This window comes from Triplophysa rosa, linkage group LG8 (genome assembly GCF_024868665.1).
Source record: "Triplophysa rosa linkage group LG8, Trosa_1v2, whole genome shotgun sequence".
NCBI lineage: Eukaryota > Metazoa > Chordata > Actinopteri > Cypriniformes > Nemacheilidae > Triplophysa > Triplophysa rosa.
The window spans coordinates 22598194-22611060 of NC_079897.1; the positions used below are offsets into that span (position 1 = coordinate 22598194).

Consider the following 12867-nt stretch of genomic DNA (forward strand, 5'->3'; position numbering starts at 1 on the left):
ACTGAATTAGGGCAATTCCGTGAAAATGTCAACCTTACCATGAAAAAATAAAGTATAACAGCACAGATATTAACATTTGGTGGTTCAAATACCCATGTGGGATCTCTCTTCAAATTTGTAAAGCATTTGTTTTATTTTTAGTGCATGATTTCGCAACGTCAGGTAAGTGCCATTTTCAGTATTGTCACAGCCATAACGCTACATATTCCTCATAAATGGACACATGAAAATAAAATAACTATTTTATGTTCTATAAAGAGCCATCCCTTCTCCATTAATTGGGTATTATTGCTTCAGGATTGTGCATTTTATTTCACAGAAATCCTACAAAGTTTGTCGTCTCCCAAAAAACGCGTCCTTTTTTTGTCACATCCATAACGCATGTTTATTTCCCTTTTTTAAAATAGAAAATTTGTTCATAGACTGACATTTTTTTGGTTCAATATATTTGTAACAAATTCATTCTCTGAGCATTTTTATGTCACGTCCATAACGCAAAATGTCACGTCCATAACATTGGAATTGCCCATTAGTCAAAATGGTCTCCGTTAAACCAGAAGAGCATTAGGTGTAAACCTGCATAAAACAGCAAAAAACTGGACAACGGCATCTTCGCGAGCGATGAAAGCAGGACAATGCACGTTGAAGTCGCACAGCTACTCGCCTTGACAAACCAACCTCATTAAATAATTTAGAGTAGAGGGGTTTCACCACAAGCGCGCTACACCACGCCAGGCGCAATTTTGAACAACGCTGCATGGCCTGGAGCTCAGAGGAAGAGCTCCAGGCCTTTTTCTGCAGAAGGATGTGCCGAGCTGCTGTCAGTATCAATAAGAGTTTGCGAAAATAAAACAGCGCAAATACACTATTTAGGGATGTAGGAGAACACTACAAACAAAATCTCACAAAAGGAGAGGGATACAATCACATAGAATGCTCGAGACGGGAAACGAACTCGGCTTGGGCCGCAAGTGCACTGGCACTATGTTTCTGCGCACTAACCACAGGGCTATTTGCGCCAACATATGATTTTATTTTAAAGCAGACAAGAATTGCGATTTAAACTAGAGATGCACCGATATATCGGCCAATAATCAGTATCGGCTATCGACCGATAGTTTAAAAACAGCCGAGGACGATTATAGGGTCGATATATCCTGTCAATCAAAAGAGGACAGTAAAAGGCAATGAATTTGTGTTCTCTGTATATACAAAAGGTTAAGAATAACATTCAGAAAGTTAAGAAATGTTCATTTAACCTTCAAAATCGGCATGGGCGGATATCACTGTATAATCGGTATCGGTGAAGAAATCCAATTTAAACTATTATTTTGTATAATAAAAACAGAATAACACTAACAAAACGTTTACCAATATATTGTGCATGCTTTAATAAATATATTGTCCGAGTTGTAAAAATAAACGCTGACATAATCTGTTTTCCATATTGTCATATTAGCTCAATACCAACAGTTTAAAATAACCCAACATTGTCCAAACCCCATATCGTGACCCTGATATGGTGACCCACTATCAGTGTTGGGTAAGTTACTCTGAAAAAGTAATTAATTACTAGTTACTAATTACACATTTGATAATGTAATTAGATTACTGTACAAGTTACTCTCTTCAAAAAGTATTTAATTACTTATTAATAATTACTTTCTATATCCTACATCAACCTTGATGAGTTAAGTGATTCAAGGATAGACATGCTCTTTTAATTCATTCAAATAAACAATATAAAACTACATAAAGTATTATTATTAATTACAAATGTGAGATTTATACATTAAATCACGGATTTTAAAGTTAGACTTTGAATTTTGATGTAAATTCCTCTTCTGCACACACATATATTACACAAAGTATTTAGTTTAATTACATCAGAAGTAACTGTAATTAAATTACAGAAAAAATAAGAGTAATCCCTTACTTTACTTTTTCAAGGGAAAAGTAATTAAATTACAGTAACTAATTACTTAGTAACTAGTTACACCCAACACTGCCCACTATATAGCGCATGTCTAAAACGGCCATATTTTTATCCAGGAGACATTTAGATGTCGATCCAGATCTCACTCACCCTGACATCGGTGGAGTCCCCGTGTCTGATGTTGCTGGCCCAAGTGCAGGGTTCACTGCTGCTCTCGAAGTAGTGGAAGACCTTGAGCACCCGTTCCGGAGCCCCCGCCGTCCGCTCCATCCCCGCGCTGAAGCGAGGCTTCACCCCCTGGCTCAGGGCATGGGGCAGGTTGGGGTCCAGGTAAGCCGCTGCCATGCCTTTGGTGGGTGCTAACTGTCTGTCATACTCTGCAGAGACAGGAAAAAGATAATGCATAGTGTAAAACCACATGACCACAAGTTCCACAGGCAAAAGAAAGTCAACATCTGAACACAGGCTACTAAAATCTTAGCCCTTCCAGGACATTACATTCATTCGATGCAAGATTGAAAAAACAACCATAATTGCTGCTATTGTGTATTGCGCATTATCGGCTTGTATGCAGTGTATGCATGTCTTTAAAGTGTATTTTGTCTTTAAATGATAACAGCTCCCTGTATTAGTGAATATTCTCATTTAGATCCTCGAAAATCAATGTAGCAGTCAAAACCCGCCTCAGGCTTCAACAGCCAGACACATAAATCAGAGCACCGAACATTCACATCTATTGCAGGATCCGCAGATAAATCAAAGCACACAGACAAGACAATGAAAACCCTCAGTCAAGTTGCTTCAAACATGTCACTAGAACTGCTGTGAGGTCATCCCAAGATCCCAAGGCTTTATATCTACACAGATGAGCAGACAATCAATTAGCTCAATATTTAACTGTCAGAGTACAATTTAAAGCAGGATGCGGTGGGCCTACACGAGGATGGACCCTTGGGGAGAAATGAAGGAAGAGGTCCAGACAGTGACACTTCAGACGGGCAGATGTCTCCTGCACGCACGCCAGACGAGTGTCCTTGAGGACTCCGTGAAAATACGAGATATTCTGCAACGATTCACGATAGCAGAGTGCGGCATTCCATAGCTGCAAGGTCAACACAACAATGGCTGACTGTTCCAGGTCAAGCCCAACTGCCCAAAACATTCCCACAATCCTTAGAAGCGTTTGTCTATAGTTTTACTATGATTAGATAAAAGATAAGTGGTTCATTAGTGTTGATAAGCAGGATTCATGACGTTTATATTCAACATTTAGATGACACTGTATGTCATCAATTTTGCATCTATAGACAATACGGATGTTCATATAATAAACAAATGCACGATCAATCACAAACAATAAACATCACCAAACAGACAAAACAGGAAAGAAAATCTGTGCAAAGGTACGTTTTTAGTTCCCTCAGTTTTAAGCTCCCTCTCCTACCTTTTCTGAAGAAGGGCCAGCAGGTACACGCCAGCGCGGATCTCAATAGCACAGGGCCCAAACAGCCCTTTGAAAACATAAACACTGTGCAGTCAAAAGTACTCGAATCCAAAGCACACATTCACTTTAAGGGTCCAAAGAACAACATACTTCAAATCCACATGTTCCAACTATCAGACCTTCAGTCCTAAAACTCCAGTCTGTACACACGTATTCAAAAAGACACAATGCACTCAAGTAGCTTCCTTTGGGTGACATCACATCCTGCATCAGAATGTGTCCTGACTGGCCGATGTCTCGTGTGGCTGTGGTGAGGAGACCAGGACACTTCCTGACAAAACAGCCCAGAGCAAAAGACCTGGAAACAACGGCCCTTAAATCACAACACTAACATTATACCAGCCGAAGACCGCAAGCACGCGAACTGGCCCACACAGACTCGCACACAACACAAGTAAACACACGTGGCTGAGTAGGACCTTGGCCAGGACTCAGGAGGAGGAGTTTACACACATATCTGACAGGAGGAGGAAGAGCTCAGACTTCACAAAACTCAAACTCTACCATACTGTACACAGCACAGATTTCTGGCACACTGTGTGATAAATTTAACATGTTGATGTTTTATTACTACAGTTGTACACACCAAGGGTCTGATCATTTTAGCTTCTAAACAATAATAAATTAACTTCTTATTAAAAGATCTTATTCACTGAAATAAACCCTATTGAGGCCCGTGCACACCAAGAACGATAACAATAAATGTCTTTAACTTCGACTGGACTTTGATTGACTTCTAATGTTATTTTGTTCATGAGCTGGAGAAAAATCTCAAAATCTCAATGCTCCTCTTTAACATAATAGTTGTGGTGTGGACACATATGGTATTCACTTGAGACCAGTTTTTAAAACTTTTAGTCATACTTCTTAATTCTGGAAATCAGTACTTATTCATACAAAAACATCAAACATGAATGAATATACTTTACGAACAGTAATGAACAAATGTGCAGCAACTCAATATCAATCTTTCCTTTACAATTTATTATGTGGGTCAACACCAGTCTATTGTAAAGATGATAATGCTATTTATTCTTTTGTTTATTTTTATCAGATCTCTTAGAACAACGATCATTATTTCTGACAACATCTCACCAGCACTGCGGCAAAAACCAACATTTTCCCTGCAGGTTTTAACAAACTGTACAAGCTGATCTCAACACTTCTCAGAAAAGTAATAAAAAATGCCTCAAAGATCATTAATCTTACGGCGGACGCACACCTGAGAACATCGTGTTTAGATCCGTCTGCTAGTTACAGAAAACAGGTTGAACTGCATTAGATCAAATGGCATCAGAACGTTCATTCAATGCAAATAAAATCAAATTCGCACGAATGCTCGTGAGAGAAAGCAGAGCATTCCAGCATACGAGTTTAGAATGTCATGAGTAAATATTTATTATTTTGAGCTGAACTATTCCTTTAAAAGTTAACTTAACGTAAAGTTAATGAACTTAAAGTGATAGTTCACCCAAAAACTGAAAATTATGAAATAATTTACTCACCCTCTTGCCCTTTTAAACCTGTGTGACTTTCTTCTGCGGAACACAAAAGAAGATATTTTGAAGAATGTTGTTAACTGGCACCCACTTGCATTGGTTTTGTGTCCATACAATAGAAGCTAATGGGTGCCGCTGCTGTTCGGTTAACAACATTCTTTAAAATATCTTCTTTCGCACACACGTTTGAAATGACAAGAGGGTGAGTAAATGATTACAGAATTTGAATTTGAGTTTGTTTGGTTTGTACTGAATCTTCTACTGCAGCTCAATAGAGCGTTACATGTGATAAGACGAATATCGAAGAAATGTTTACGCTTGACGCCAGATGCTAATAATTTGCTGTCTGAAGTAAAACAACCTCTTAAAAAACAATAACACTCAGACAGCTTTAAAACCAGGCAGCAGAAGTACACCACAGAGAATCATAGAAAGAATATAATCTGGAAAGCATATTTTACCTGTCTAATTTGTTTATTAACCTAATAAACAAATAATTCATGTTGTAACTACAAATGCTAAATGCCACATGCAATTCACCTATAGGCAAAGTATTCAACTAGTTTCACCCTGACTTTACTTAAGAAGTCAATGGTCTTTTGAACAAGAGCGAGAGAGTTCAAAAGAGAGACTGATTCCCACACAAAATGTGAACTCAGAAATGCAAGCCGAGACATCTGATAGTGAGAGTGGTCTGCCTCCCCACCCTCATCTCTCCATATCTCTCCCTCCTCCTCAGCTATAGGTTCAACGGAGACGATGACTGGAGGGGCTCTCAGATAACCTGTGAGAAAGACACTTTTCATGGGGTAATTCTACACAGACACACAGGCAGCGGATTCGGTGTCCTCGAACAGGAGGAGAGCAACGGCCTCAAGCAAACAAACAGATTCTTTGCAGGCCTTAAGAGAAGGTAAAAATGAAATGGGTCTGTGCCTCTGAAGCGGTTTGTTTCGATTTCATCCTCAATTTCTCTACAGGCAGGAGCCGGAAGAAGAACAAGAATGGAAGGAAGAGGGAGAAGGAGTCTGATATTTCTTTGGCTAAGTAGATTGTGCAGCCCTGGAGATGAGAAAGGAATGATAAAAGTAAAGATTTCCTACTCTTTTTATGTGCTCTTTCGTCGCCTTGGCTTTGCTCGTCATCATTTCTTTGTTCTCGGCTTATAGATGAGTTCAATTTTCAAACCTTTCATGTGTATCACACCGTATGGCCACTATGTAATGGATTTGAAATTTCATGATTCTTATTGCGCCAACAAAATCGAATATACTAGTACTCTCTGACAAAATGTTGAATATTAATGTAAAATATAAAATATATTTTTTAAGAGATTCAAGCAGCCAATTTATAATTAATAAATTGAGGAAGAGAAGTAAATGGCTTTCTCTTTCTTGTCATTACAATACCTACTTTTGCCATTCCTGGTTTTCTCTGTGTCATTCTTCTCGTTAACACAATGCCAAATCTAATCTTTGAAAGCTTCTAAAATCTGTATTTGTTCTCAAAAAAGAAAGTCTCCTCTGGATCTTGGAGGAGACATGCCATGCAGGAAATCTAATTTCATCCATTTGGCCTGGATGGTCAGAACAGCTCTCACGAAGGGGATGCAATCTCAAGCATTTCTCATTAAAATGTCAACAAGAGCCCAACACTTGACCACAACACTGTAAAAGTACGATAAAAACGTCAAATTCTAATTATTTAAAGAAGTATAGTTCACTTCAAAATAAGCCCCCATTGACTTTCCAAATTACTATGGAAGGTCAATGGGGGCTTATTTTGAAGTGAACTATTTAATAAAAACTTGCAACTTGCTGTTGGCTATGAAAATAGCCGTAAAATCGGTCGTGAGCTGTAAAAATGTCCGTCAAGCAGTGTGCTTGCTATATTAATCAGTGAATGTGTTGATTTTCATAACAAGACAGAACACGATCTCCAATCAACACCAACATAACTGAGATTCACCGAGAGCCTCAGTCATAAAAGCCAAATCACCAATTTCAGTCTAAGAAAGAACAGTAACCCACAATGAGACAAGAAACCTCTCACTAATAATAAAACTATAACACACTTCATATTCAGCATCCCGCACGCACAGTCAGTTGAGCTCAGGTGGGAATTCACCCCTCAGTAATAAGTCCACCTACACGACTGACGCCTCTTACACTGATGACAGCGGGCAGATAATCAGACTGACATGAGCTCCCTGATTGTTCATTAAACTCAGACTAATGAGTAAGAGTCTAATCTTCAGTCCTTGATCTTACAGAGATCATTCACATCTTCCTTCATCACTTCAGAAACAAATGGAACCAAATACATTTTGGGTGGATGTACATGTAAGAACAGTTTAGATCAGGGGTCAGGCTATTATGGACACAAATTGAATTTAAATGGATAGTTCACCCAAAACTTCAAATTCTGTCATCGTTTACTCACCCTCAGGTCTCCCTTTGTGTTTAGCATAACAAAGATATTTATAACAAAACTGAGGGTGAGTAAATGATGAGTTGAGATATATTGAACTATCCCTTTAAGAAATTTATTATAGTAATTTATGTCAAAAAATTAAATATTTAACCTCATGTCCTTCAAAACCTGTATATGCTCTTTCTTCTATGGAACACGATAGATGATATTTTGAGAAATGTCTCTGGTTTTGTGTCCATACAATGGAAGTCAACGGGGTCCGATGTTCTTTGGTTGCCAACATGTTCTGCTGAAGAAAGAAAGTCATCCAGGTTTGGAATGACATGAGGGTGAGTAAATGTTGAAATAATTTCCCCTTTTTAAGTCACATTAGATGAAACCATGTAAAATGTAAATATCGATTATGGGTTTATTGAATATCAATTAAAAACGTCACTTAAAAAACCTGGAAAACGCCCAGTTATAGATAATGTGCTACTCTAGCAGTCACCATCTGAGATTAAACTAACCCACATCCAACACACCACTGTACAACATCCATCCACCTGAGATTTCTATTCAGGCCAAACGCCGCCAAAACCAATCTGTAGCATCTCTACGGGTGACCAAGAGGTCAGATTGAAGCTCCTACACCCTTCAATTCTCCTAAACCATCACTAATACATATTCCGCATCCTGTAAGACAATTCCGAAACCGTATCTTTAAGGTTTTCTGGAAGCAGGTTGCAGCGCTATATCTGGGTGACATACTTGGCAGAGGGGGAGGGTAAGAGTAGACACAGGCTCCTCGTGCCCAGCACAGAGGGAAGGGGCTGCACCCGCTGCTCTCCATCCGCCGGCCTCCTCTCTTGTATCTCTCCCGGGCCCAGCGGCTCTTTTACTCCCCGACACGGTCATAGGGAGCAGGGGGTGACCCCGGCCCTCTGAAACGCACTTTGACCGGGCCACCAGGAACGGACTTTAGAGGTTAGAGGTAGGTGGCATGAAGTCAGAGAATTGTCCAGCAGTCAGATGCGACGTGCCAAAGACTAAAACGATCCACATGGATGTCCGGTTACGTGAAGAAAATGCAAGGCGTGTTGGTCTTTCCCACCAAAGCTCTCTTTAAAACCCATTAACGTACACCAACAAGATCTTAAAGTGACAAGGAAATCCCAAAGTAATCCAGAGGAGGACTGCAGCAGCGGAGGCTGGAACAAAAGCAAAAATGTCAGGCAGAATAATCCTCAAAGATTAAAACGTTTCCTTTTAGCAGCCGTTCTGAAGTTCATCCAGATCAGAAGATTTCGAGACGCTGCGGCGACTGCGTGTATGTGTGTGATTCTCACAAGCTGGAATGGGAGTGTAAGAGGAAGGGATGGGAGAGAGAGAGTTTCTACTTACTGGGAGAGCGAGCGAATCAGGCCAGATGAAATAAGAGGAGGGGCATCTGTTCAAAATGCTAATGAGCCCTGTGAAACCGACTGCCATTTGCTGATCCGCTCATGTTTACAGAGCACAGGCTGCCAGGCCAAAAGAAGTGGCCGATCAGGTTTAACTAGGGTCAGGGTTTGACCGGTATTATTCTGCTGGGCGGTCCACCTTCTGTTTACATTCTCTGGATTGTGCAGCATATTTAAATACAAAGCAGTACTGTTTGTAAGGGCTACTAATCACCTTACGAATAAGGGTAGACCACATGTAATATGCATCACTGAGAGGACTCTGAAGGACATCTGTGGGAACACTGGTGGAACGTCCGATGAGCACCTGACAAAGTGAGAAAAGGCTGAAGGAAGGAAGTGTGTTTCCTGTTTTTGACCAGTGGCCAAGCTTTCAGTACACACTAACAGACATAAATACACTGCAAAAAATGACTTCTTAGTCTTTTTTTCTTGTTTTCCAATAAAAATGTCTACAAATTCTTGAATCAAGATGCATTTTCTTGATGAGCAAAATGACCTAAGAAAATAAGTCTTGTTTTTAGTAAAAAAAAAAATGAAATTTTAGTGAATTTCTGCTTAAAACAAGCAAAAAAATCTGCCAATGGGGTAAGAAAAATAATCTTGAATTAAGGTTTACCTTTTTCTTAGTCACTCAATTCAAGATTATTTTTCTTACCCCATTGGCAGATTTTTTGCTTGTTTTAAGCACAAATTCACTGAAATTTCATTTTTTTTTTTACTAAAAAAGAGACTATTTTCTTAGGTCATTTTGCTCATCAAGAAAATGCATCTTGATTCAAGAATGTTTAGACATTTTTACCAGAAAATAAGAAAAAAAGACTTGGTAAGAAAGTCATTTTTTGCAGTGCTATGAAACCACACTTAAGTGGTGTGGATTGTATGCAACATTTTCATCAATAAATGTATTACGAAGTCATAGTTGATTCTAATTGGTCCAACAGAGAGCATTACCTTCTCAAAGTATTTTATTTATTTGCATCATACACTTATATGGATGTTTCAACATCCAACAGAGAGGACACTAAGGACATTATGGACACTAAAACATCCATCCCCTAAAAATGCATGCTACGATGAAACAAATACCTTGAGAAGGAAATGCTCTCTCTGTTGGACCATGCCACATTTCAATCTACAGCAATGTTTTGTAAATATGCATATCCCAAACAGAGGAAGCAGCAGTAATTCTTTAAACTTGTGATGTATATCCGACTCAAATGACTTCTAGTAAAAGGAAAAAGTTAGGGCGGGGCTTGAATTTGTCCCTTAGGAAATGATTGGATCGTTGGAGGTAGGAAACCTGGCCATTGGACAGTCAGGATAGTCCCGACCCCAGACCTAGACATACGTCATGCAGAGAAGAAATACGTTTTTTTATTTTTTATTATCCAAGCACATGTAAAACGTCATTTCACAGCTAATATAATATAATATTATCATTGTTTTTTATATAAATCATTACTATGGGTCACCCTTCGTGTATGTCTGGGTTTTGAAAATGTTTCTCCAAAGAACAGTATTAACAAAAGTATTACAAAGTAGAGTTTTGGAAATGGTGGTTACTGTGTAACAGCAATGATTTATACAAAAATACCATAAACATAACAATTGTCAGTCTTGATTTCATTACATCTTTGTTATGTACTGGTAATCATGTACAAACTCACATTACGTTATATACTACAGTACATTAACCATAAGTGACCAAAAGTCTTCCATATTGTCGCATATTCCAGTACCGAAATGAAAGCGAGACAACCCTACAGATGTCTCCAAGAAGATGAAAAGATGCTGACCACGTCTACGTGGTTAAATACAAGAAATACTACTGTACAACAGGCAAAGGTCAATACATCCAGCATAAGGACAACCATTACATCAGCAGCAATATACTGAAACATCCTTTTGCCTTCACCCCAATACACCAGTTACTTTAGCTTGCCAGAGATATTTATTTTCATTCCACACACTCGTCCCCTATAGAGCGGGCGAACAGGTAATTTCCTGCTATACTAACTGCCTTCTCAAATATCAGCTAATAGGCCCCATTTTGTGCTTAATAATGGCCTCTATAGATGCGACACAGACGCACAGGAACCCTGCTGTCTAAAAAATGGCCCTATCTCACACCAGCGGTAATGCCCTTGGCAGCGGAAAGAATCAAGGGTAAAACTCTCAAACATCAGCTGATTGCTTGGACATTGGATAACCCAGTTCCTGAAACTATGAATGAACTGTAAATGCAGCAGTAACACACACCTGAACAACAATATACACATTTAGACAAGCCTAAGATTCTCCCTCACCGTGATCATATATAAAATTACAGCTGCTGTTTTATTAAACATATGCAGTTTTGGCATGAAATGCACTTTTACATAAATTAATAATACATCAAACGAGAACAAACTGCGGGGAATATTCAAATTCAGCTCTTTTGTCATATGGGTAGCCCAAAGGGGGTTGACAGGCTTTGGAACAGAATGTACTGATCTGCTTTATAGAACAGTACACACTCTGCCCAATTTACAGCCTGTGAATGGTGACTTAAGGTTAGACTGACATCTCGGCCAGTCAGTATGAAATCCATTGCAGAGATATGAGGAAAAAAGGTTATCTTACCTGCATAATATGATATCCTTGAAATATCTGGAAAAAAAAGAGAATACGTAAGAAAATGCACATTTGGAGAAAATCTGCGATCCTCATTACAAGAGTTAAAACTGATGCTAAAGAACCTGTTGGTGTTGTGTGTTTTGGAAGGCAATGTGAGTTTAGAGGGCCCTCTAGCTGTCACCTACATTACGTATGGCAATTTATTCATAGATTTGGAATAACCAAATTGAGACTGTGTGCATTGTCACTAAATATTTTTGCTGCGACTTCAGAGATGATTGGCTCAGAAACCTGGACATTTGACTATAAGCAACCATAGTCAAAAATGGCTTTATGTAAATACAGATTTTGTAGATATCACAGCGATGCTATAGAAGAACAATTTTGGGTTCCACAATGAACCATTCGATCAAAGGTTCTTTAAAGAACCATCTCTCATATATTTTTATAATCATTTTTATAATAATAAAGAACCTTTTGTGAAATAGAAAGGTTCTTTGGATGTTAAAGTTCTTTACGGAACCATTTAGAGAAAAAAGGTTCTTCTTTGGCTTCGTGAAGCACCTTCATTTTTAAGAGTGTAGTAGAGCATAAAAATGTAGATCTAAACCCAAAAAACTCAAGGGCAATCCACTCTGAGCCAAATTAAACCCTCCATATTACGGATGCCAACTAAATTTCCAAAAATCGGCTTTTAGAAAAGAAAGACTCAACATTTCCAATTTTTGGCAAATTTTGTGGAGCCAAAATAAAGAGATTTCATAAGGATTCTGGACTAGAAAGACCATAGAAACTCATTCAAAAGCTAATTATGCATGAAACACAATCACTTTTCACATTGATCTGAAAGATGCTGAATATCACTGCACTTTAAATGGCATACTGCTATTTAGCACATCACACTGTGTACAGCTGAAAAAGATACCATGCAAAATGTGACAAGACTTTGCATTTTCCGTTCATGATGGATCGTGTTTTGTATAAGCATTGCTTTTAATTGAAAGGTCATCATTGTGATACTCTAGTACAAAACTATGCCCTTTTTAGCACTGGCTGCCAAGCTTCATTCTTCCATCCAAACTACATTTGGCTTTAGAGTTTATGCCAGAGAGATCCAGCTTTCCTGTAGCTCAGTGGTTAGAGCATGGCGTTAGCAACGCCAAGGTCATTGGTTCAATCAGGGATTGCACATACTCACATACAAGTATAATAGAATGCAATGTAAGTCGCTTGGATAAAAGCGTCTGCCAAATGCATAAATATATGTAAATGTAAATACAGCTATCAACAACCAAATCCATCTAAACCTCTCGCTGAGAAATACAGATGCCAAAGAAAAAAAACTGAAATTGTGAAAAACTGACAGTCATCATGCCATAAATCAAGACACGACAAACTGTCGGATATAAGCCCAAGCAGGGAGGCGTGATGTGT

At 38.7% G+C, this 12867-nt stretch overlaps 1 protein-coding gene across 5 annotated transcripts in view; it reads right to left on the reverse strand.

The window, feature by feature from the left end:
• ptk2ab (protein tyrosine kinase 2ab) overlaps positions 1-12867 on the reverse strand; it is a 50960-nt gene that overhangs the window by 34212 nt on the left and 3881 nt on the right. For 2 of the 5 annotated variants that reach the window (XM_057340215.1, XM_057340214.1), the window contains exons 2-3: positions 11440-11466; positions 2087-2313 (exon numbers count right to left, since the gene is read on the reverse strand). In XM_057340215.1, the coding sequence (XP_057196198.1) occupies positions 2087-2281 (195 nt within the window). In that variant the 5' untranslated portion in view covers positions 2282-2313; positions 11440-11466. Of the gene's footprint in view, positions 1-2086; positions 2314-3380; positions 3448-3530; positions 3776-8122; positions 8673-11439; positions 11467-12867 lie in introns of those variants that run through there. The other 3 variants (XM_057340212.1, XM_057340213.1, XM_057340217.1) reach the window with 3 other exon arrangements.